The 25,005-nt window shown below is 37.5% G+C and overlaps 1 protein-coding gene across 5 annotated transcripts in view; it reads left to right on the top strand.

Moving 5' to 3' along the window:
* The window catches only part of fwd (phosphatidylinositol 4-kinase beta fwd), a 374,395-nt gene that overhangs the window by 325,958 nt on the left and 23,432 nt on the right, over window positions 1–25,005 (top strand). For 4 of the 5 annotated variants that reach the window (XM_067136952.2, XM_067136953.2, XM_067136951.2 and 1 more), the window contains exon 11: window positions 2,705–2,958. In XM_067136952.2, the coding sequence (XP_066993053.1) occupies window positions 2,705–2,958 (254 nt within the window). Of the gene's footprint in view, window positions 1–2,704; window positions 2,959–3,048; window positions 6,190–25,005 lie in introns of those variants that run through there. The other variant, XM_067136956.2, reaches the window with a different exon arrangement.

Raw genomic sequence — 25,005 nt, 5'->3', positions numbered from 1 at the left:
GGAATGTACAGAAAACAGCAGCACGGTTCACCATGGAAAAAGAACTGAATAGTACATGTTTTGGCCTCTTTGTGGCCATCATCAGCTAGATTCAGATAGTTTTTAATCTCACACATTAAGAACATGGTATACATGATAAAAAATTTGTAGAAGTCAATATCAATGGACACATTATTGAAAGATAAACACACTAGACTACAGACAAAAATCAACAAGCAGAGAATAGGAAGAGTGATTCCAGAAGCAGAAAGAAAATGACGTTCAGAAAGGATGAAACAGTATTGGGCTGACAAAAAGAAGAAAAACTTCCATAAACCTGACTAAGTAGTCTTATGTTGGCTAAAAAATTAAAATAAAATAAATAAATGGACACACATTCCACAGAAGAATTTGTATTAAAGTTTGTTTTTTAAAATTTTCTTACAAATTTTTAGCAAAATTTAATCCATTTCCATATCTTTTCAATTTCCTTTAAAATTATGATTACTGTTATAAACGTGTCCTGCAAATGCAGAATATTCGTTATTTTATAAAATGTTCTGAATATCGCTGATCTAACGTCTGGCCTGTCCTTCCTATATAAATTTTATTACAATCTCTGCATATGAGCCTGTATACTCCCGAGTTATTATAAATATACACTGACTGAGCAAATGTCCTGGGATAGCGGAGCACTGATGCGCAGGTGTGTTGTCTGCGCACCACACTGTGCCAGCGGCAGTTGTATAGGAGACCTTGTGAACAGTGGCTGTGCATGTGACAGATGTAACATGGAACTTCGTCGTGAGCTGACACCGTTTGAACGGGGTATGGTAGTCGGTGCCCGATGGATGGGAAGTACAATTTCAGAAGTGGCGCGGGAATTCGGCTTCACACGATCAACCGTGTCCAGGGTGTATCGTGAATGGTGAATGCGGGTGTCACCGTCCACAACAGACGAACGACCGGCCGTCTAGCCACCCTCGATGACCATGACCGGCGACATTCGAGACGGTTTGTCAGTAGTGACAGACGGGCAACCGTGCAACAAATCACGGCCGTTCTAGACACGTCTCCCAGTGGACAATCCGTAGGAACATGGGTTCTGTGGGGTATGGGAGCCGGCGCCGCACACGGGTACCACTGTTAACCCAACATCATCGGGCACACCGATGCGCATTTGTCGCCAGTCACCAGGGATGGACACTGGAAAATGGCGTAATGTGATATGGTCGGACGAATCATGATTTCAACTGCACCATGCCGAGGGGAGGCACTGTGTATGGCGCAGATCACATGAAGCGATGGATACTGCCTGCCTCGAAGGTGTGGCCCAGGGCGCTGGTGTGTCTGTTATGGTCTGGGGTGCATTTTCCTGGTATGGAATGGGCCCCCTAGTTGTTCTGGAAGAGACTTTGAATGGTACGCGGTATGTTGAGCTGCTCGGAGACCATCTCCACCCATTTTTGGCCTTCCAGCGCCCAGACGGTTCTGCGGTGTTTCAAGATGATAACGCACCGCCACATCGCTCCCACGTTGCCTGGGAATGGTTCCAGGAACATGCAGCAGAGTTCCAACGACTGCCGTGGCCACCCAGGAGCCCCGATATGAACCCTATCGAGCATATCTGGGATGTCCTGGAACATAGGCTCCGTGCCATGGATCCTGCACCCACGAACAGACCAACATTGGCGGCAGCTCTGCAAACGATTTGGTGTCAGCTGCGTCCAGAGGACTACCAGGGACTTGTCGGCTCACTTCCACGGCGTCTCACTGCAGTTTGCAGGGCCTGAGGAGGCCCCACACGCTATTAGTTGACTATCCCATGATGTTTGCTAAGTCAGTGTATTTGTTGTTTAATATATTGGTATTGTACATTTTCTGCAAGTTGTTTTTAGGTCTAATAACCAGATCTCATCTCAAAAAAATACCACGAAGACACCACAAATAAGATAAAATTGAATACAAAACTCAAGAATACCCTTACGCGAAACAAACCAACAACATGCGTATTTTCAACCGAGGAAAGGGCACAAAGATCGGAGTGTCTTAAGAAGTACTGGGAGGACCGCAAACTCCCGAACAGTCCCTTCAAAGAGACCTGAACGATGGACTGACTAGAGTGATACTATGCGGTCATAAAACAAGAAGAAGAACCAGATTTACATTGAATTTCTAATAAATGTCAGGAATTTTTGTAAATTTCATTTCCAAAGTTTGTGAATATTGCTTATTGTTTATTAGTTTGTTCTTTTTTATTTTCATTTTTTTATCTTTTATTTCTTGTCTGTGTATAATTTTATGTATCATTATTGGTTTGTAACCATTTGCTCTTGCTATATCTTTTACTAGTTGTTTTTCTTTGTTTCTTTTTCCCTCACCCATTGGGGTATTTAACATATTGACAAAACTATTGTATGCAGGCTGGATTATTAGTGTTCGCGTTTATTTTGATGACTGATTGCGTCGGCTTTCTAAAAGTATAAATGTTATGCCATGTTCATCTTTTGATAGTGTAAGATCCCAAAGGTTATATTTATTGTAAATTTATTTTTTCCGTGGTATATTTGATATGTCTATCTAGTGAATTTATATGATCCAAAAATGTGTTGATAATGGAATTAAGTTTCCAAAAACTGGTTCTGATAAACATTAATTTGTGCTGATATAGACTGTGTTTGCATTTATTTACTATTGTTTGTCTTCTTTCCTCTGGATTTTTCAGGCATAATGGTAATATCCTCCTCAACAATGAAGGTCATCTAATCCATATAGATTTTGGCTTTATATTGTCAACTTCTCCTAGAAATCTTGGCTTTGAAACCTCTCCCTTCAAGCTTACTCCTGAGTTTGTTGAGGTGATGGGTGGCCTGGGTTCAGATATGTTTAAGTACTTCAAGATCTTGATCCTTCAAGGATTAGTTGCAGCAAGGAAACACATGGACAAGATTCTTAGTTTAGTTGAAATCATGCGGTCAGGTATGTATCACTGCATTTCCATTTTGCCACTTGCATATTTCTTATTTTGTAGACCTAAGGACAGATTACCATATAATGCTTTCCTTATAGGTTCTCAGCTGCCATGTTTTAAGTCTGGGTCAGCAACTGTCCAAGGATTGAAAAACCGTTTTCATTTGAACCTGACTGAAGAACAGCTGCAGCTGTTAGTGGACAACTTGGTGGAATCTAGTATCCACTCCTTGAGCACAAAGCTCTATGATGGCTTTCAGTATCTGACAAATGGGATTCTGTGAGCATGTAGATATTCCAAACGACAAGATCTCGGTATTTTCCTCTTTAATTGTAAAGAGAACTTATTATATATGGAAAATGCTCCATTGAGTGTTGAGAGTTGGTGATCTTTGCTCTTTCCACCTCTTATTTCAAGTTTCAATTTTGTATGTAATAAGATCTTCTGGAATAGACGTGTTGTATGCAGTGACATGGTTAGGAAAGCTATAGACGGCAGCTGTTGCTCATCTGATGTGAGGGAGTTCATTCACCTATGCTTTATCAAAGCTTGCATTAATCAGTGCATTTATTTGAATATACCCTGAAAATTTTTGTTTATTAACTCTTTGGAGATTCTTGACTGGTGCATTTGTTAACATGTAATGAACAGTCCTCCATGAAAGGGAGTTAATAATGCTGCTAAGCAAGTTGGTAAAGTATGACCTCAAGTTTTGATGCTAAGTGGAAAGTATTTTCCCTCCTTTACTATTAGGAACAAATTGTCTGCATTTACATGTTTCTCTCTTGAGATTGCTCTGCGTGAGCTTGGTAGCTTACATGTAATGGATTCCTTTTGTGTACAGTCTCAGCATTTCATTCATGTCAGAAGTATGGTTATATATGTTTGTGAAATGCTTAGCAATACATGAAACATGGGAGAACTGCCAGGGTTTGTTACTGGTGACTGAATATTGATATATTAGATTTAATATAAAGAGATTTATTCCTGAGGTTATGAATTTAATATTTTGAGTTATATGAGCTCTTCTGTAATATAACTGTCATGATCATCACCATCTTTGTCATTATAGTCTTGGCAGTCATCGTCATAATAATCTCCACATCAAGAAATTGTGAATTTTTTAAAGCAACTAGGTTCCAAGAAGAGTTTTGGTGTATATATGTATTACACTCAGACTATTACAGTTCCATGGCAGTGAGATTTATATGTACAGTTTCTACCTGTAATTTTTAAGGTCAAGTGAGTTCTCAGTATGAATCTGGACTGAAACCATTTAATTCCATGAGCATAAAGTTATGTTGCCTTTGAAAGAAAATCACCAAGTTCAGACTGACTTCTTCAACCCTTGAACTACAAATGGTCTACATATAAAATATATACATATACTTAAAAAAAAATAATTGTGAATATGAATTTCTCACTGTTTTCAACTCTGTGTTAAGTACAAATGTAACACGATTGAACAAGACTGGAGTATTAAAAAAAAAATTGTGGTTAGTTGTATCATATACAAAGACCATTGCTTGAGCATGGAAATCAAAATACTCATTCTCCTGTTATTCTTTACCCTTATTAAAGTGGCAGTCTTTTTATATAAATATAAATATATTATATTGTTATGTATAAAGAGGGGTTTACATTACTAATTTCTGAATGCAGTATATGTACATAGTGAGAGTTGTATGGTATACTGCAAAAAAATGAAATCCATTTTGCATATAGAATAGTGTTTTATACTTATCGTGAAATCTGATTATTGCAATTACAATGCAAGAACTATGAGAGATATTGTACATTGCTTGGCGTCCATTTTTGTATAAGTAGGATCTGGCATATAATGGTTATCATTGTTCATATTATTCAGAATATAATTACTCATTACCACTATTATAATTATTTAAACATGCATTCAAGTTACTGGTTAATTACTGAACTGTTGAATATCTTTTTCATTAAAATAAATGTATAATACTGCTAATTTGCAGCTCCTTTTTACAACATACAAGATTTGTATTTTTGTTGATTCTGGAACCAATCACATCTCCCTAAAAATTGTTAATATTAATTTAAGACTGAAGGGCCATGTGAAATAGAAGTGTGTTTTCATTTACTGCATGTTTTTTCTTATCTTGTTTTAAACCTGCCTTATCAATCCCTTCCTTTTTCCTTGCTTCTGTGTTTACCTTCTTGTACTTTTGTGACTATTTTTATTTTGGTGAAGTTCAGTTTTCTTTTTTTTTTTTTTTTAAATGAATGTTTCCACATTAAAAGTTTTTTAAATCATCATATAATTCAAAGAAATGTTTGTTAATGTTCCATGTGTGATAAGCTGTGATATTTCAAGTTATATTTTAATGTCAAGAATATTTGTCATTTCTTTTTGTTGAAACTCAAATATTTTGGAGAAATATTCAAAATAATTTAAAATTAATGATCTGTAATATCAGGGATTGTAAAACGAAACTTCCTCATCCTTTGACCATGAAGAAGACAGATCGTGGTGGGATATTACCACATATTTCCAATATCAGCTGTTAAAACAGGAAAATATATGGAGTATTACCATATACTGTATATAGAATTTGTTTCCGTATTGAATTGATTGTTGAGCTAGAATTGTAAGTTTAAAATATTTATCAGTTTACTAACACACATTTTATTAATATATTTATGGAGAGACATGGATGTTATAAACCTCATTTAAAAATCTGAAATTATCATTCTCGCCAAGAAAATATATTTTTGTTCTTATTACAATAGCTTCAATATGTCACTATCGAAGTCCTCTTCTTTTCCCCTAATGAGATTATGTGCATTTTCTGGAGAATCTGAGTATAGAAAATTCAAATCTTACATGAAAGAAACTAAATAAGTGGTGAAATGAAATCCTCCAGTAAATGTACGACTATTTATATAAAGAAGCATTAAAATTATTTTATAATGATTTAATTATATAAATATTAAAATATTAAAGGATTTTTCAGGTTATGAATGGAATTAGTTATTTGCTGGTTAGAGAAAAGGAGTACTGAAAAAGCTATACATAGAGCTATACATTTTCCATAATCATACTTTAAAAAAAATGAATATTTTGAGATACCATAATACACATTATTTATGGTCAGTGTTGGGAAGTAAATTGAATTATTTGTAACAAATACATTTAGAATAATTTTTACTTGTAATCATTATCTTTCACAAAACATAATTTCAACTCTTAATTTCTTGAAATAAAATTGTAATCGCTACATTCTAGTAATCAGTATACATTGCATTTGGGAGTTTGGTAACTTTTCAAGTCTATCACTCTCAAGGTGTAACGCCAAAGTAAGTCTGGGATACATAGGGATGTAACGATATTTTAGTATCGATACTTAAGTCACAGAAATGTTGGTACTCCGATGATATTGATACCAATAATATCTTTGACATTGGGAGTGTTGTGCAGGCAATTTTGGACCTGGACATAATGAAAGAGCAGTAACGAATTAACGGTTTTTAAAAAGACCTTCAAAACTCTATTATTAATACGCGTATGCATTATGTAAATATTGCGAACAGTAGAACACTCGCACATCATTAAATTACAAAAACTAGCAGAACATACCCGTCGTCGAGGGGCCAATAGTTGACGATGTTGCTGACTTCTGTTTCTACTGAATGTTCCCTGGTAACGAAATGAGATTTGTTAACATTTCTGTGAATTGGTTCCCAAAGGCTTCTTTGTACGCTATATTAGTGGCCAATCCACCTGGGGCAAAAACCCAGCCGTCCCCACTTGGCCTGTGACTGCTCTGGTATGTGTGCTTTGGCACAAAAAGCGTAATATCCTGGAGAGTCAATAGAATTAAGAAGGAAATTCTATTTTTTTTCTTTTGGAAAACAAGCTAGACTGGTAGCCATGATCGTTAAGGCATAAAGTGTCTATGGTCTGATACTGTGGTTAGGCAGTTTGAGTTTCAATGATGGAAAGAATTTTCACCATCAGAATATTGGCCGGCAGGGTGGGAGAGGTGGTGGTATAACTAATCACCAGATTGCAGGCCAAAAGTCTGGATTCAATTACAAACCTGTCTGCAGTGTTTGTGCGAAGTGAAAGCATATGCTGCTGTTAATGGCGATTTGTCCATCGGATGGGAAAGTTAAGCCTCGAGCAGGCCCCTTGGTTTTATCCGACAGGAGTAGGCTATGTGCTGACACTGGGCTTCACTCTCTCCCTACCTCATTATCATATCATGCATAGGTGTACAGGTTTAGGTTTCGCATGAACATCAGATACAAAGAACTGCAGCAGGCAAACTTAACATGTCCTCAAGACACTCCCAGCACTGAATGTCATATGCTAAATGACAAATAAATGGAGAAAACCAAATTTTGTGTTGCGTACTGAGCTTTTGTTTGTGATAAAACTAACCATTTGCCCATTATTTTTAGTTTATATTGGACAAAACATATATATTAATGGGCACCATCTCTGGAATACGCTTTAAGGTTTTAGTTGAAGGTGTATGAAAAGAGGTTTGCCTCGGCAGTGACAAACTAGAAATCAGTCATAGCAGTAAGTTTTATTCCTACATTTACATTTTCGTAGCTAGAAGGAAGAAGCCATTTCCCTTCTGAAACAGGAAGGAGTTTCCATCTATGAAATGGCCCGAGGCTGTTAGGGCAATGTGTTTTGAAGCAGAAATGTGAAAAAATAAATAACTTTTTCAGTTCTACTACAACAGAACCAGTAGCTTCACCAGAACTGGATGATGCAATTGATGTAATTTCTTACCTCTCCAGTACTTCCAAAGACATCGTATTTATCCTGCGTTATCCATGCTGGGGTGTCTTTTCAGCAAATGCAAAGATTACTTTCACTCAAGTGGTCAAGGCTTGATGACGAGAATTTTCAATCATTTTGTCAAGTAAATGGCAAAGGATTTCAAATGCTAGAAGTTACTTTTTTTAAATGTGGAAAAATAAAAAGTTCCAAGGTATCATGTTTAGTCATATGTAGTGATGATGGTCACTCAATGTCTCTGTGGTAAAAAGAACATTATACAGGATGTATCAAAATTCACTCAAACTTCTAGGGATGATTGAGACAAAAATGGATTTTATTATAAAATAACCATACTTTGGAACTCAGTAGTACAGTTTAACAATAAAAAATTGATACATGAAAAAATTAAAGTCCTGTATCGGGTATCATCGTCTTTGGTAAGTGGTAGAGCTACAGCAAAAAGGTGTAACTCGCTTATTGTTAACTACATGTTCCTGACAAAATGCGACTTTTGGTACGCAATGCAACTGTCTGCATACCAGAATAACATGCAAGAATACAGTGAAATGCTCAATGTGAAGTACTTCACAGTGTTCATTGTTAATGTAAGGAACAGTCCTTAGTTATCAACCATATCTGGTACTCAAATTGAGGCTGTTTTTTCTTTCTTTCTGGTCTCTGTTACTCTATTGTAAAACTGCACCATACTAGCAGTTTCTACATTTCCACTCCAAATGTTTGCAGTGAGCAGTAATTTATTATTCATGTCCCGTTGAACGACTGTTAAATATGCTATGTGCCATGTACACTTAGTGATGATAGCCACTCAATGTCTCTGTGGTAAAAAGAACACTGAATTAAGCAATATACAGGATGTATCAAAATTCACTCAAACTTCTTACAATATTAAGCGTATTCATGCAAGTGCCAGTTAGCTCCGAGGAAGCGTTCCTGTCTGTCAGGGTGAGAATCAGAGTTCAAGTCCTACTCAGTGCGATATTTTTGAAAAAAGAACTTTTAGAATGTTGCATCAGTTATGTTAGTCCTGAAAAGGACTGTTTCAGACACGACTTAATACTTCATCCAGTATTCATCAGCTTGAAAAGTTTGACGGAACCAACATCGCATTGATTCAACAAGCTTCCTGAAGTATTCCACATTGAGGGCGATCTCTCCTCCCATGCTTCCGACTTAACGTCCTATAAAGCATTGTGCGAATGTGGAGGAGGGTGCAGCCAGTGTTTCTTTATATGGAGTTTCCATCTTGCCTACACATGTTGAGTGATTTCAAGACTAGATCTTCAGGAGCCCAGTTGAGCAGTTCAGTGGAGTCCTGCTCAGAAAACCAGCCCTGAACACGACTACTTGTGTGGACTGGGGAGTTGTCTTGTACAAACTGCATTACCTTATCTGGAGATAGCTCTCTCACTCACTCAGAACCATAATATTCTGCAGAATGTCCAAATATTGGTCTGATGTGAGACAGTTATCTATCCGACAAAGTACTCTTAGCCCTGCCCAGCGATATCCTCCCCCAACACGACATAGATATGTGGCCACTGCATGAACACTATATATCTTTTGTCATATTGGACCCCATGGCCTATAAGCATGAACCAGCCCAACCTCCACCAAACTGAAAGAAGTCTCGTCAGAGATCACATGTTTCCTAATACAGTTAACTCCATATCAGCAAAGGAGAGACTCTTTGGCAGCAGCTTTTGTACAATGGACTCAGACTTCTTGTAATTTTTTATGGACTGTGTATGAATATCCAGGAAATTGGTTGCTTGCATGGGCTCTGCCAAGTTTAAGAACAGGTTCTCCTGTAAATTTTCAATCAGCCTGTTGTCTTCTTCCCTGCTAGAAATCCTCTTTAAAACCACTACCCAGTTGACGTCAATTGTCCTCTGACACCCACCACTGCTGTATCCATCTCTGAGCCACCCTAGACAAAACGCCACACTGCATCGCTGCCTCATGAATGCTAAAATAGCTGTGTTGGACAAGAGCCAGCACTTGCTGTCTCGATGCGTGTAAATAATGTGCCATCTCAGAATGGAGTAAAGCTGAATGTAAGTGCATATCACTAGGAGGAGAAAGAACGAGAAGAATAGAATGAGAACGATTGACACAGTGAGTGAGAACCACGGGCCATGTTGCAAAACACATCCAGCTGACTGTACAAAGCCAAAAATACCAAAGTGGACTTTCTTATATTTCATACCCCCAGAGATGCGATTTTTTTATTCTTCTATACATTTTCAGGTGGTTGAGAATAAAACCGTTGGATTCAGTTTAACTGTACCTTTTACAAAAACTATTAAAAAATGTGTCCTCATGCTTCAGTACACGCTCTGCAACACCGAGCCGTTGTCCGTTCACATTCACGTTCAAAGACCTCAGTCATGTGCTGTAGAGAGTACAGAGTGCGAGGACCCAAGTGACATGCTCTTCCTCAGATTCAATTGTAATCTCATATACACTTTTAATTTGCTCTTAACGAACAAAAACATAATACGTGTTGTCAGGGTGCAGACATTCCATTGTGAAATCATGGCATGTTTAAGAGAACACACAATGGTTTTGAAGAATGAGAGTCATTAATGTATCCCTTACAGTAGAGTTTCTGATTTTGTTAGCCAATAATTAATTTCAGGCGCATGGTTATTTAGCAGAAAAAGTTTGTTTCAGTCTCTATCATCCCTACAAGTTGGAATATTTAATTTTCATACACCCTGTATTTTTCCTTGCAAACTTTTGTGGGGATCATAATGAAATATTGGTGCAGAAATGTCATCAAAACAAAAATGAGATTATGGCGCTAGTATATACTCTGAAACTTGCGGCACGTGGTAACATATATTCTTTTTTTTTCATCTGTGACCATTTTAAAAGTCCAGTGGAGACTTTTGAATCACACCTCTAGTTATGAAAGTTCAATCAATCAATCAATCAATCAATCAATCAATCAATCAATCAATCAATCAATCACTAATTGATCTGCATTTAGGGCAGTCGCCCAGGTGGCAGATTCCCTATCTGTTGTTTTCCTAGCCTTTTCTTATATGATCGCAAAGAAATTGGAAAATTATTGAACATTTCCCTTGGTAAGTTTATTCCAGTCCCTAACTCCCCTTCCTATAAACAAATATTTGTCCCAATTTGTCCTCTTGAATTCCAACTTAAAGACACCACTCAAACTTATTCGTCTACTGATGTCCTCCCACGCCATCTCTCCTCTGACAGCTCGGAACATACCATTGAATCAAGCAGCTCATCTCCTTTCTTCCAAATCTTCCCAGCCCAAAGTTTGCAACATTTTTGTAACGCTACTCTTTTGTTGGAAATCACCCAGAACAAATCGAGCTGCTTTTCTTTGGATTTTTTCCAGTTCTTGAATCAAGTAATCCTTGTGTGGGTCCCATACACTGGAACCATACTCTAGTTGGGGTCTTACCAGAGACTTGTATGCGCTCTCCTTTACATCCTTACTCTTCTACTTCTTTAGCGTTTGTCCCGCCTGGTGGCAGGGTCCGTTGTACGGATTCGTTGTCTCCATTTAATTCGGTCACGGGCCACGTCAGGATGTAGTCTTACAGCTTTCAGGTCGTTGTGCACTGTATGGATCCATTGCTGTCTTGGTCGTCCCTTGGGCCTCTTTCCAGCGACTTCCAATGTATACGCTGACTTTGCCAGTGTATTGTCTTCTGCACGCGATACATGTCCAAACCAGCGCCGACGATTTTCCTGCATTTTCTTCTGGATTGGTGCAACGCCAAAGCGTTTCCTAATATTGTCGTTTGAAATATGATCCAGTCTAGTGATGCCAGCTGTCCACCTAAGCATCTTTGTCTCCATGACGCTTAGTCGACGTTCTACCTCCTTCGTAGCAGGCCAACACTCGGTGCCGTAGAGAGCGACGGGACGGATAACAGTCCGGTAGATCTTAGATTTCAGATGGTCCTTCATCCGACGGTCGCAGGTGGCGCCCGTTGTCATTCGCCACTTCAGCCAGGCTGCGTGTATCCTTGTGTTGACCTCATCAGTAAGTCTGCCATCGGCAGAGAGTGTGGAGCCAAGATATTTAAATTTCTCTACTCGTGGTAGATCTTCACCATCAATGTGGATGGTTCCAACTTCTCGAGGATCTAATGTCATGTACTCTGTCTTCTTTTTGTTGAGGCGCAGGCCGTATTGCGCTAGTCGGTTGTTCTACTCTTCTGTTTGGCGCTGGAGATCAGACTTATTCTCAGCAGCCAACATGACATCATCAGCATAGAGAAGTGTCCATGGTATTGGCTTGTGCAGATCGGATGTAACAGTGTCCATCACAAGAATGAACAGCAGTGGTGATAAGGCAGAGCCTTGATGTACTCCTACAGTGATGTGGAAATCATCGGACGCTCCTGCGGCAGCTTGAACATAACTCCGTGGTTCTACGTAGAGCATCTGTACCCACTTAACAAGGTGCTCTGGAATGCTATGTTCTCGTAGCGCTAACCAGATTAGGTCATGTGGCACCCGATCAAAGGCCTTCTCAAGATCCAGAAAAGCGAGATGAAGAGGCTTATGTTTTTTATGGTGTTTCTCAACTAACAGCCGTGCAGCGTGGATTGCATCCGTTGTGCCACAGTTTTTCACGAATCCAGCTTGGTTCGTTGTAAGTTTAGCTATCTGGCGAATCCTTTTGTCGAGAATACGTTCGAAGATCTTCATCGCGTGGCTCAGAAGTCTGATTGGGCGATAATTAGAACAATCGGCAGGACTTCCCTTCTTCTTGAAGATTGGTACGGTAATGCTCCGTCGCCAATCTGATGGTATTTGACCTTCTTTGAAGATCTGATTGAAAAGCTGTGTTAGCCATATTGCCGCATCCCACTGTTCAGAGCACCAGAACTCTGCTGGAAGGTCATCGGTGCCGGTGGCTTTTCCTGGTTTCATCTCCTTCAGAACAGCCTGAACTTCCGTGACGTCAATTTCCTTCACTGGGCCTTCAATAGCGGAGGTGGTTGGGATTGGTGGGTGGGGAAATTCTTCGGTTGAAAGTTTCTCAAAATAGCTCCGCCAGCGTTCTCGCGCTTTCTTTCAGTCGACCAGCAGGTCACCTTTTTCGTCATTGATGCCGTAGAAACGTTGGATGTCTTCCGTTTTGCGGTGCCTCGATTTGAGTAGCCGGTAAATGTGCCGCTCGCCTTCGCGCGTGTCAAGTTTTGCATATAGGTCTGCATATCGGTTTGCTTTTGTTACAGCAATGACCTTCTTCGCCTCACTACGGGCTGTTTTGTAGGCATGCCAACGAGATGGTGTTTTATCTGAAAGAAACTCATGGTACAGCTGTTTCTTCTTCCGCACTGCATCTTTAACATCATCATTCCAAAGCCATATTGTGTCTTTGTCAATCCTACGTCGTCCTGGTTTAGTTGTTCCAAGAATAGAGCGTGTGGCTTCATGAACGGCGTCTTTCAGTTTAGTCCAGCTCTCTTCAACCGTGGTGATTGGTGGCACTGTAATTTTTGTAACAATGTCGGCCTCCTTCTCCTTGTAGCGCCACCATTTGATTCTTTTAGGTCCATTTCTGGGTAAGAATTCAGCTCTTGGCGGCTTCATCCGTAGCTTACAGATGACAGGTCGGTGTTGTATCGCGACGGTTTCGTAAGGAATAACTTTTGTATCTAGGACATCTTTGAAATTCCGTCGTCTCACAAGGATGTAGTCAATCTGAGTTGCATTGGAGCCAGTGTAGTACGTGATTAGATGAGTATCACGCTTTTTGAACCAGGTGTTCATGATGATCAGATCATGAGTTTCTGCATAATCAAGAATTCGTTGGCCGTCGCCATTCTTCTCTCCATATCCATGTCCACCATGGGCAGTGTGGTCTTCTTTCCTCTGTCCAACGTGTCCATTTAGATCACCAGCAACAATAAGGTAGTCTTCTGGTGGCACTTCAGCGGTCTTCTCATCAAGCAGTTCCCAGAAAGCATCTTTTGTTTCCGCGTCTAGGCCGGTTTGTGGAGCATAAGCACTGATAAAATAGACCTTCCTTCTATCCGCGACATATACGATTTTCATCAATCGATCATTGTAGCATTGCACCTGAGAGACAGAACCATCAAATTTTGCTGATATAACAATGCCAACACCGTTAGTTGTTCTTCGGGTTCCATTGTATATGAGTTTGTATCCGCACCCAATGTCACTTGTCTTTGATCCACTCCATCTTGTCTCCTGCACCGCGCAGATGTCTATATGCCTTCTTTCAAGTGCTGTGGCCAGTTAACTGCTTCGACCAGACATAGTCCCGACGTTCAGTGATGCTATACAGAATGTGGGGGCTCGCTTGTTTAGCCGTCGCCGCCCGTGCGACGGTAACCCTTGCATACTTTTTGTGCTGGCTGGGCCCTGCCAACACACGTTGCTTTTAGCGGGGGACGCCCTAGCTGTGGTTCTGATTCCATGAGACAACATTTCCATAAAGATGTGACTGTATGTTTTTACGGTCGGCTTGTCACAGAGCCTTGAAATAATAACATTAAGTTATTTATTAGACCACCTAATCAATACAAAATCGTCTTGGATGATTTACATCAATTTGTTAGCTAATAGTGGGACATGTTTCGCCTTCCCTGAAGGCATCATCAGCCATAGTCTTAACCTTAAATTAATAATAAGCGTCTAAATAACATGTAGTAATGAAATGAATTTTAAAAATCTTGAAGAGATTTGAAGTAAAATAACATTAAAAATAACAATGATGGTTTGAAAATACAATGTGATGAGATACAATAGTGGAAGTATTAACAAAATTGACATTAGAAGGCTGCTAAAATAAGTACAATGGATAAAACAACAGATTGTTATACAACAAGTAGTAAGATTGCATAAAAGTAAAGTTGATAGTCATGGCGGTTATAATTAGATGATGGCGAAAAATCTTATATAATCAAAGTAAAGAGGAGAGAATAAAAGTCAAAGTTAGTCGAGAGATCCAAAGTTCATCATGATTATAATTATTATTAATTAATTAATTAATTAATTAATTAATAATTAATTATAACCGCCATGACTATCAACTTTACTTTTATGCAATCTTACTACTTGTTGTATAACAATCTGTTGTTTTATCCATTGTACTTATTTTAGCAGCCTTCTAATGTCAATTTTGTTAATACTTCCACTATTGTATCTCATCACATTGTATTTTCAAACCATCATTGTTATTTTTAATGTTATTTTACTTCAAATCTCTTCAAGATTTTTAAAATTCATTTCATTACTACATGTTATTTAGACGCTTATTATTAATTTAAGGTTAAGACTATGGCTGATGATGCCTTCAGGGAAGGCGAAACATGTCCCACTATTAGCTAACAAATTGATGTAAATCATCCAAGACGATTTTGTATTGATTAGGTGGTCTAATAAATAACTTAATGTTATTATTTCAATCTAATATCATCAATACGGACCAAAAATGATATTTATTACATGCATTGTCACAGAGCCTGTCGCCAAGCATTTTAGAGCTGCTGCCAGCAAGTAGTTAGGCCGCTCCTGACCTGGAGAACAGACGCCTTTTGTAGCTGCTCCTCTGGAGAACAAATGCTACGTTCCTCTCTGCATTAACTCCCAGAAAGATAGAGTGCCTCATTTGCCGACTACACCGTACCGATGGTCTCCATCTCCACCGAAGTTACCATTAAGGACTTTGACACACTTCCATCATTGATGAAAGTTATTTCTAGTGTGGCCCGAAGACCACAAAAATACAACCTGGACTGTGAGTCCTGGAGGCAGCTCTTCCGCTCTCTCCGCCGTTGGGAATCTGAAACTCCTCTTCCGTCTAATAGACCGTTGGCCAGGTTTCACCTAGTAACCCTAGGCAGGGGCCCTTACAGGGTACTACCATCTGGAGCCAGATGGACCCAGGTTTTTTAACGAGGTGTTACTCCTCCCCCTCTTCCTTCCCCATCACTTGCGGGATGGGGCCCCGGACTTGGGACTGGCAATGGTGGAGTTCCTTTACATCCTTACTACAACCCCTAAATACCCTCATACCCATGTGCAGAGATCTGTACCCTTTATTAACAATCATATTTATGTGATTACCCCAATGAAGGTCTTTTCTTATATTAACACCTAGGTACTTGCAGTGATCCTCAAAAGGAACTTTCACCCCATCAACCCAGTAATTAAAACTGAGAGGACTTTTCCTATTTGTGAAACTCACAACCTGACTTTTAACCCCGTTTATAATTATACCATTGTCCACCGTCCATCTCACAACACTATCAAGGTCACCCTGCAGCCGCTCACAGTCTTGTAACTTTTTTATTACTCTGTACAAAATAACATCATCTGCAAACGGCCTTATCTCTGATTCCACTTCTTTACACATATCATTGATATATATATATATATATATATATATATATATATATAAGAAAACATAAAGGTCCAATAATACTGCCTTGAGGAATTCCCCTCCTAATTATTACAGGGTCAGATAAAGCTTCACCTATTCTAATTCTCTGAGTTCTATTTTCTAGAAATATAGCCACCCATTCAGTCACTTTTTTTTTCTAGTTAAATTACACTCATTTTTGCCAGTAGTCTTCCATGATCTACCCTATCAAATGCCTTAGATAGGTCAATCGCAATACAGTCCATTTGGCCTCCTGAATCCAGGATATCTGCTATATCTTGCTGAAATCCTACAAGCTGAGTTTCAGTCGAATAATCTTTCCTAAACCCAAACTGCCTTCTGTCAAACCAGTTATTAATTTTGCAAACATGTCTAATATAATCAGAAAGAATGCTTTCCCAAAGCTTACATACAATGCATGTCAAACTGACTGGCCTGTAATTTTCAGCTTTATGTCTATCACCCTTTCCTTTATACACAGGGGTTACTATAGCAACTGTCCATTTATTTGGAGCTCCTTCAACCAAACAATAATCAAATAAGTATTTCAGATATGGTACTATATCCCAACCCATTGTCTTTAGTATATCTCCAGAAATCTTATCAATTCCAGCTGCTTTTCTAGTTTTCAACTTTTGTATTTTACTGTAAATGTCATTTTTATCATAGGTAAATTTTAATACTTCTTTAGTGTTACTCACATCCCCTATCTGGACATTATCCTTATAACCAACAATCTTTACATACTGCTGACTGAATACTTCTGCCTTTTGAAGATCTTTGCATACACACTCCCCTTGTTCATTAATGATTCTTGGAATGTCCTCCTTTGTTTTCAGTGTTTTTGGTAAAAACTGTTCTTCCTGGTCTTTTCCCATGACTTGAGGTTGGCAGTATACCGAGCCCAGTTTTACTACTGGTTGTCTTTCCTGATGCCAACTGTATGTAGAGGGAGGTATTCGCTGTTGTGGTATGTTGTAAATGAGGATTTGTACTAAGATGAACTCTATCACCCAGCACCTGAGCCAGAGGAATTAACCAGACGCAGCTCAAATCCCTGGCTAAGCTGGTAATCGAATCTGGGGCCCTCCGAACCGAAGGCTGTTATGCTGATCATTCAGCCAAAGCGCCAATCTTATAATTTAAGTCCATAATCTAAATAAAATGCTTTCTAGACATAATCAGGAGAGATGTCTAAGGGGAGAACAAGCAGTGATGTGATGAGATGAGGGACTTAGCTTCAGAATCAGGCATTAAAGGTAATGCGAGACCATATTTTGGTATGAATTACTCAAAGTAACTCTTTCTAGAATTCGAAATAACTTCCTACGCAACAATTTTATCTGAAGGCCTTCGAATTTGGCTCACCTGTGCTCTCATATAGTATTCATAACCTTTAGTATCCTTTTAAATATCAGCTATCTTTTAAAAATATTTAAAGTTCAAAAAATACTTTTTTAATGATGTGTTAATAAAAATGTCATTAAAATATAAGCAATGTACTGAAACTAGAAATACTACCATTTATTCATTTCAACTCCTGTAACCCAAATAACTAAGTTCCAAAATAATAAACCAGAAATTGTTGCAGTAGAACAGAAAATTTAAATATCAGGAGGGTCAGCCTTTAAGGTGACTTGGTTTACACTTGCGTTGTATGCTCAAGGTTACGAGACGGTGTTATTAAATAAATGCTACATTTACATTTACCCTTTTTAAGACGTGTTCTGGAAGTAATAGTAATTTTATTGATTACTTGTTGAAAAAGTAATTTTAATTGTAATGAGTAACTTATTTCTCAGGTAACTACTAATTCAACCCAGTTACTTTCTTTCTATACTTTTCCCATCATTGTGTATGATGAACATTGGTATGAAACATTTTCCTTTCAAAAACTTGTGATTAATGAGTGATAAAATTATAAAGAGGAAGAGGGATTTCAGTTCACCCACTTACAGTGAATATTCATCATGATACAAGAATGAAATACATCAATTATGATCACTGTGGCTTGGTTTTAACAGAAAATATTGTTATAATGAATGAATGATCTCCAATCTTTGATACAAACTCAACAGTTTCCGTATCATGTTTGCATTCTCTCTTATTTAAACAACTTGTTTCCATAGCTCACTGGAACACATGATCTATAGAGAGTTGGTTCAAACAGAAGAAAATCTCTTGTTCTTATTAGAATTCATTAGTACAGTGAATCACTGAAGGTGAATTTGTTAGAAATACCTTTAAAAGACAGAGAGAGTGGCTATGCGGTTGAAAATTTAGGCGAAAAGTTTGTGTTCTTGTTAAATTTTACTCCATAAATAGTTCGTTTCTATAAAGACCAAGGAATTGACATTACAAGAAATGGGGAACTAAGCACCGTTCGGTTTTATAGATATTATTAAAAGACCTACGACTGTTTGGCAATAAAAATTCTAAGGCTAAATATACTCAGATCACTAATTCTTAAGACTGTAATGATGTGCTAAAATCCAAGCTTGTGTACACTTATAAGCAAATTACAACAAAATAATCCTATGCTACTCATTCTGTTGCATCTTTAGGTAACTGTTATAGGAAATAGAAATCATGCTTTAGACTTTTAGTTTGTCATAGACTATGACATTAGTTGCATACTGTTCAAAAGAGTATGAGGGTGAAACAGTATTTATTAAAACAAGTAGAGAGATCTCCAACACAATACCAAATATGAGTGATTTTGGTATTATGTTAAAAATGAATCATTTTGTCCTTGCATATTACAGTTCATATTCCCTTGATTAAATAATATAATCATTATAAAAGTACTTCTGAAAAGTAATTTGTAACCAAGCTCGATAGCTGCAGTCGCTTAAGTGCGGCCAGTATCCAGTAATCGGGAGATAGTGGGTTCAAGCCCCACTGTCGGCAACCCTGAAGATGGTTTTCCGTGGTTTCCCATTTTCACATCAGGCAAATGCTGGGGCTGTACCTTAATTAAGGCCACGGCCGCTTCCTTCCACATCCTAGGCCTTTCCTATCCCATCGTCGCCATAAGACATATCTGTATCGTGCGACGTAAAGCAAATAGCAAAAAAAAAAAAAAAAAAAAAAGTAATTTGTAAAAATTTTAACCAACAATTATTTGTTATCCCTCATATGGTTTTTTTATCTTTTTCACTGTATATTAATGAATGGAGAATGACAAAATGTAGAAGTGGCAGTGTGCAGTAAAGTACATGTTGATGTGTTTTGCAAAAAGGCCATTATAAAAAAAATATGTGAACTTTTCAGGCGGTGAAAAAAAAAACCATGGTAAAATCAGCTTTTGTTATTTTACTAACTTTCTATACATCAATATTAGCAGAAATTATCTGGTAGTCCATTCGTATTAATGTTACAAGGACAAATGAAATAACAAGTTAGTAATATCCTGATAGACAAAATTGTTGCAACGCCCTTTCTGCATTACATCATTGATGTTTTGGGGAACATTTTGTATTCCACGTATGTCTTGGCAATGGGAACTTAACTGCATTCTTCAGATGCCTGGAAAATATAATCACACATAGCTTCAGAATCAGGCCTTCGGTTCAGAGGGTCCCGGGTTCATTTCCTGGCTGGGTCGGGGATTTTAATCGCTTCTGATTAGTTCTTCTGGCTCAGGGACTGGGTGTATGTGTCCGTCCCAACACACTCCTCATCATATTCAGACAACATACCACACTACCAACCACCACAGAAACACGCAATAGTGATTACATCCCTCCATAGAGGGTTGGCGTCAGGAAGGGCATCCGGTTGTAAAAACAGGATTAAATCCATATGTGCGATGCATTTCGCACCCGCGACCCCACAGACGTGGGAAAAGGCGGTAGCAAAAGAAGTAGCAGCTTCAGAATCAGTCCATAACAAGTGTGCTAACAATCAGTATCATTAAGCAAACTGTTCAGTCTTGATCTTTATTTATGATGAAGGAACCAGCCATCTAACTTTATCTCATGAAGGTCATCATTGGTAGGTCATAGCTTAATTATTAAATAGAAAGCTACTCAGTTTTAGGGCTGGGTCTGGTTATCATGGGTTTAACTTCCACATCATTAGTCCCCTGTAGTCTATATTATTGTAATTGTTTGATAGTTGGGCTGGAATGCTGCTGTGGAATAAAAAAAGGGAAAGGTAATATAAAGTACATGAAACCTCTTAAATTCTAGGAGTGTACTGAATTATAATATATCCTCTCGGAAAAAGCTAAATCTCAGATAAATCTTTACTTCATTTGTGTGCAGAGTGGTGTAGGAGATGTTAAGAGATTGTACAATATTCTAATCATCACTTATCTCCATTTATTAAAGTGTTGACTTCTATCTATTAATAGCTGGTCTTTCTGATCATGCATGATTTGATCTATTGCCTACTCAATTCTCAATCAGGTAATCTTCCTATGGCTATGTATTATCTTATTTTTATCTCTATTCCATAACTGAATCGTAAGGATAACAAAATCATGTGATTCAGTTTTACCACCTTGGTTGTTCCATGAGACTGCTGACTGTTTTGGACATAATTTTTCTACAGGATGATTCAGTTTCTTACCAGTTTTCCTTCTAGTCTGATACTGTTGAAACTGAGTTGTCCACACAGTGTGGGTTATGTAGCTGTCAGCTTGCATTTGGAAGATGGTGGGTTTGAGCCACGCGACCAGTAGCCCTGAAGATGATTTTCTATGGTTTCTCATTTTCACACCAGGCTTCCTTCCCAGTTGGAGCCCTTTCCTGTCTCATCATCACCATAAGACCTGTCTGTGTTAGTGCAACGACATAAAGAAAGAAAAAGATACTGTAGAAGTTATAAGTCCAGACTCTTGTAATGATCTTCAGGGTCTCATTTGTATAGTCTGAAATATTAGCCTACTAATTTCTTTCTTTCAGATATCTTCTACTCAGTGTTTACTTCATAAAAGATTACAGGTGATCAAATAATAATGGAGCAGAAACAGTTCAACCTTCTTGTCCTTGATGTGGTCTTCTGTTGGGAGGAGTTCTTGTTTGCACAGACGATTTGCTCACAAATTGTTTGATGCCACAGGTTTTGCAGCAGTGACTGCTGCATATTAGTACTACAAAGAACATTTTCATTAATTATATTTCATTAAATATTTGTGTTTACATACTAGACTCATTTGTATTTCATGCTGAAGTGTAACAAAATAGTTGAAATTTTGATACCGGTATAATTAGTCCTGGAAATTGGGTTTGCAAAACCCAGATAAATAGGTTCCAGATTAATAACAATATTAAATATTTCTTAAAGCTATATGAAAAGTTTGAATTAATATTGGTAAACATTACTTGGGTTTTACAGAGAAATTAAATTAATTCCAAACAGTCATTATATATACATATATTCCAGTTCTGCTTTAGCTGTAGAATAATTTTAGCCCAAAATTTATAAAGGTTGTAAGCTGTTAAACTGGAACATTTGCTGAAGAATCAAGTGGATGGATGAAACCAAGTTTTAATACATGTCATTTGTGTATGAACTTCTCATACTTGACTGTGGTATATTTTGAAATCTAATTTTATAGTTACTGTATATTATGGATTGCACAGCAACCTTTAAAAATTGGATCTGCATTTATGCGATTTAACTCTCCTGACTTAAAAAAATCTTTGCAAAATTTTATCACAATAATAATTTAATTGTTCCACTTTTCATTGTTAATTATGATTGGGCACTATAAGATGAAGAGAGAGCATTGTATCAGCCTATGGACTGATGAAATTCACTAGGGCAAATTCCATTTATTTCTCAAGGATAGTATTGTATTATAATGGGATTGTGTTAAAAAGGAATTTTATTTTCATAGATTTTTATGTGTATCAAATTCTATAATAAGAATATCTCTTGGTCCTGATGAGGATCTTGGCCATAGCCTAGTGCAGAATAGTTGTGTTAAGAACATGTGATGCTTTAGAGTTTGTGTTTGATACAGCAGTATTTCTGAGTAGAGGATATAAAAGTATTCCTTTTTTTTAGGTGATTTCTTGCTTTTTGTAAATTGATTCATATAGTATCATGAAAATAGCAGTAAGGCCTCGATAGATTCTTGCATGTATAACTCGCACCTTGTATTATTGTTTCTTTGAGGGACAATGTATAGTGCTGTGTTCTGTACAGAGGAAAGGTTTGGTGTAAAATATAAAGTCTTATAAATATTGATCAGATGGGAAAGAATGTTGACAGTGTATGCAAACTTCAAATCAGTGGTTGACAGTGTTATGATACAAATTTCCATAATGTGAAACAGTCAAATAATTGTAACATTGAAGAGATTGAAGAGTGACTCTTTTCAAATGAGAACTTTGCAGATGACCAAGAACATAGAATTAAATAACAAAACAACTGTTTCTTCAAAACTAACAACATTTGGGATGTATGATTATGAAACAATTGTGGGGGAAAAACTGTTAGAATGTCACTGTTATACAATCAAGTTACATAAAGCAAATATGTGCATGATGAAAATAATATGTAGCACTAACAAACCAACACTTTTCTTTAATATGCCTCTAAATACAACAGTATAAATATTTCACAAATGAAAAAACAAGGAACTTGTTACCATTATGTTACTCTTGACTACCTGGGGGAAGCTTTTTAGAATTATTGCTTATTTTTCTGTCATCTATTGACTAGGAAAGAATTGCATCTCAAAGAATTTAAGTCAGACAGTTATAAGAAGTTCTAAGTACAGGGCGTTCAGAACCTTGTGCCCACGTGCTCCATCAGGTCTGGCATCTAACAGTTTACTGACAAGGCGAGTGGTCTCAAGGCCAACCTGTACCACACCATCTATCTGTTAGTTGCATTTGAGTGGGTGTTATATGAACATTTCAGATATGTGATAGCAGGGATGCGATACACTATAGAGCAGTGGATAATTCTTGTTGAGAAGCATATTTTAAAGAAAAAGTTGTATGAAAATGTTTACATAAATCCTACAGTCATTATTTGAAGGCTCCTTGACCATCGAAAAGTCCTGTAATGTGGTTGTTTAAGAAGTGGAAACAGGCTCTGTTTCTGATAGGAAGGAGTGATGTCCTAAATGAGCTCTTGCTGAGGAACGGCTTCAAAATATCTGACTGAGGATGCAACTGAGTCCGAAAAAATTCAACCTGGTGGCTCTCCCAAGAATGTGGCATGCCCGTAGGTTCCATCTTGAAAGCCTTAAAATGATCAAGTTTCACCTGCACAAAATATCTGTGGTTCATAAAATTAAATCTTACTACTGACTCGAATGCACGCTCCAAGTTTTGCAGGTGGATTTTGCTATCCGTACACAACAGAATTGTGGATCCCACACTTCTTTTTATGAGTAATGAAATTTCGTTGCACTACGAAAAAGTCAAGGTACAATGTGTGCAGTCCTGTACTTTTTCAAGAGACAATGATTTGGAGCACTATGTGAATAACATTTTGTGACCATTCACTCAAATGCTCACGGAAGAAGAAAAACAATAAGCTTACTTCAAAAGGACACCACTACAGCTTGCATATCAGCATATTCACTACAAGATGTTTGTGAGTTTTCCAACTAATGGTTTGTGACCTTTATCTTTGGGGTAACCTTAAGCAGAAAGTGTGTAGGAACAACTCTCATACTCTTTGTGCTCTCGAGGAAGAGATCACAGTATAGCTATGTAGATAGGTTCTGAATGCCTGGTACAAGATTACTTCAACTAGTCAAAAATAATCTTAACAAAACTGAGACGTTCATTCTTCACTCATTTTCTTCTTTTTTGTTTTTTTGTTTTGTTTTGTTTTGTTTTTTGTTTACAGTAAATTCATTATTATTAAAAATGGAATAGGCTTGCTTCATCTTTAGAAACACAAAATTTGGTAGACATGGGCTTCTTTGAAATCAAATAACTCTTATGTTTATTTAGTATTAATGGAAGTACTATGGTATAATCATAAGTACAGTATGTGTAAAATATATTGAAAATGAAAAAGCCTGTAATGTTAAATAAACCTTCATGTTTGGTTTAGGTTCTTACACCGAATATACAAAAGTAAAGTTTAATTTCGTTTAGTTCATTTTAAAATTATTTATTTGTTACATTTCATATGGTTAATTTATTGTATTATTTACTTAATTAGGTTTAGCTGGTTGTAGTATTCGCATCTACTGTGTCCAATGTTGCAGAATCAAATAACAGCACAACCGAGCTCGATAGCTGTAGTCGCTTAAGTACGGCCAGTATTCGGGAGATAGTAGGTTCGAACCCCACTGTCGGCAGCCCTGAAAATGGTTTTCTGTGGTTTCCCATTTTCACACCAGGTAATGCTGGGGCTGTACCTTAATTAAGGCCACGGCCGCTTCCTTTCCACTCCTAGCCCTTCCCTGTCCCATCGTCGCCATAAGACCTATCTGTGTCGGTGCGACGTAAAGCAACTAATTACAAGTAACAACTCTCATTATTGTTCCGTATTGAAGATGACGTTAGGCATAGATATCTATGCGTAAAGCAACTAGCCAAAAAATAAAAAATAAAAAAATAACAGCACAGTTCGTCAGCATTTTAGGTTGCTTAAATGCAGGACAAAGCTTCAGGCATCAGATGTTGAAGTATTGAATGCATAGCATAATAATAATAATAATAATAATAATAATAATAATAATAATAATAATAATGATGATAATAACAAAGGAAGTTCTGAATCCTTAAAGAATAACTGTGGTTTATCACAACTAAAAAGGCAATAAAATGGCAACCTACTCTTATATACTCTGGTCTAATGAAAACAAATTAATGAAATAAGGATGAATAAGAGAAATGAAAGAAATTGGTTATAGTTGTTTTAAGGTGCCCG

Source organism: Anabrus simplex, chromosome 1 (genome assembly GCF_040414725.1).
Source record: "Anabrus simplex isolate iqAnaSimp1 chromosome 1, ASM4041472v1, whole genome shotgun sequence".
In the NCBI taxonomy this organism is placed as follows: domain Eukaryota; kingdom Metazoa; phylum Arthropoda; class Insecta; order Orthoptera; family Tettigoniidae; genus Anabrus; species Anabrus simplex.
Note: the sequence above shows the minus strand (reverse complement) of the source record. Positions and strands in the feature narration are given on the sequence as shown.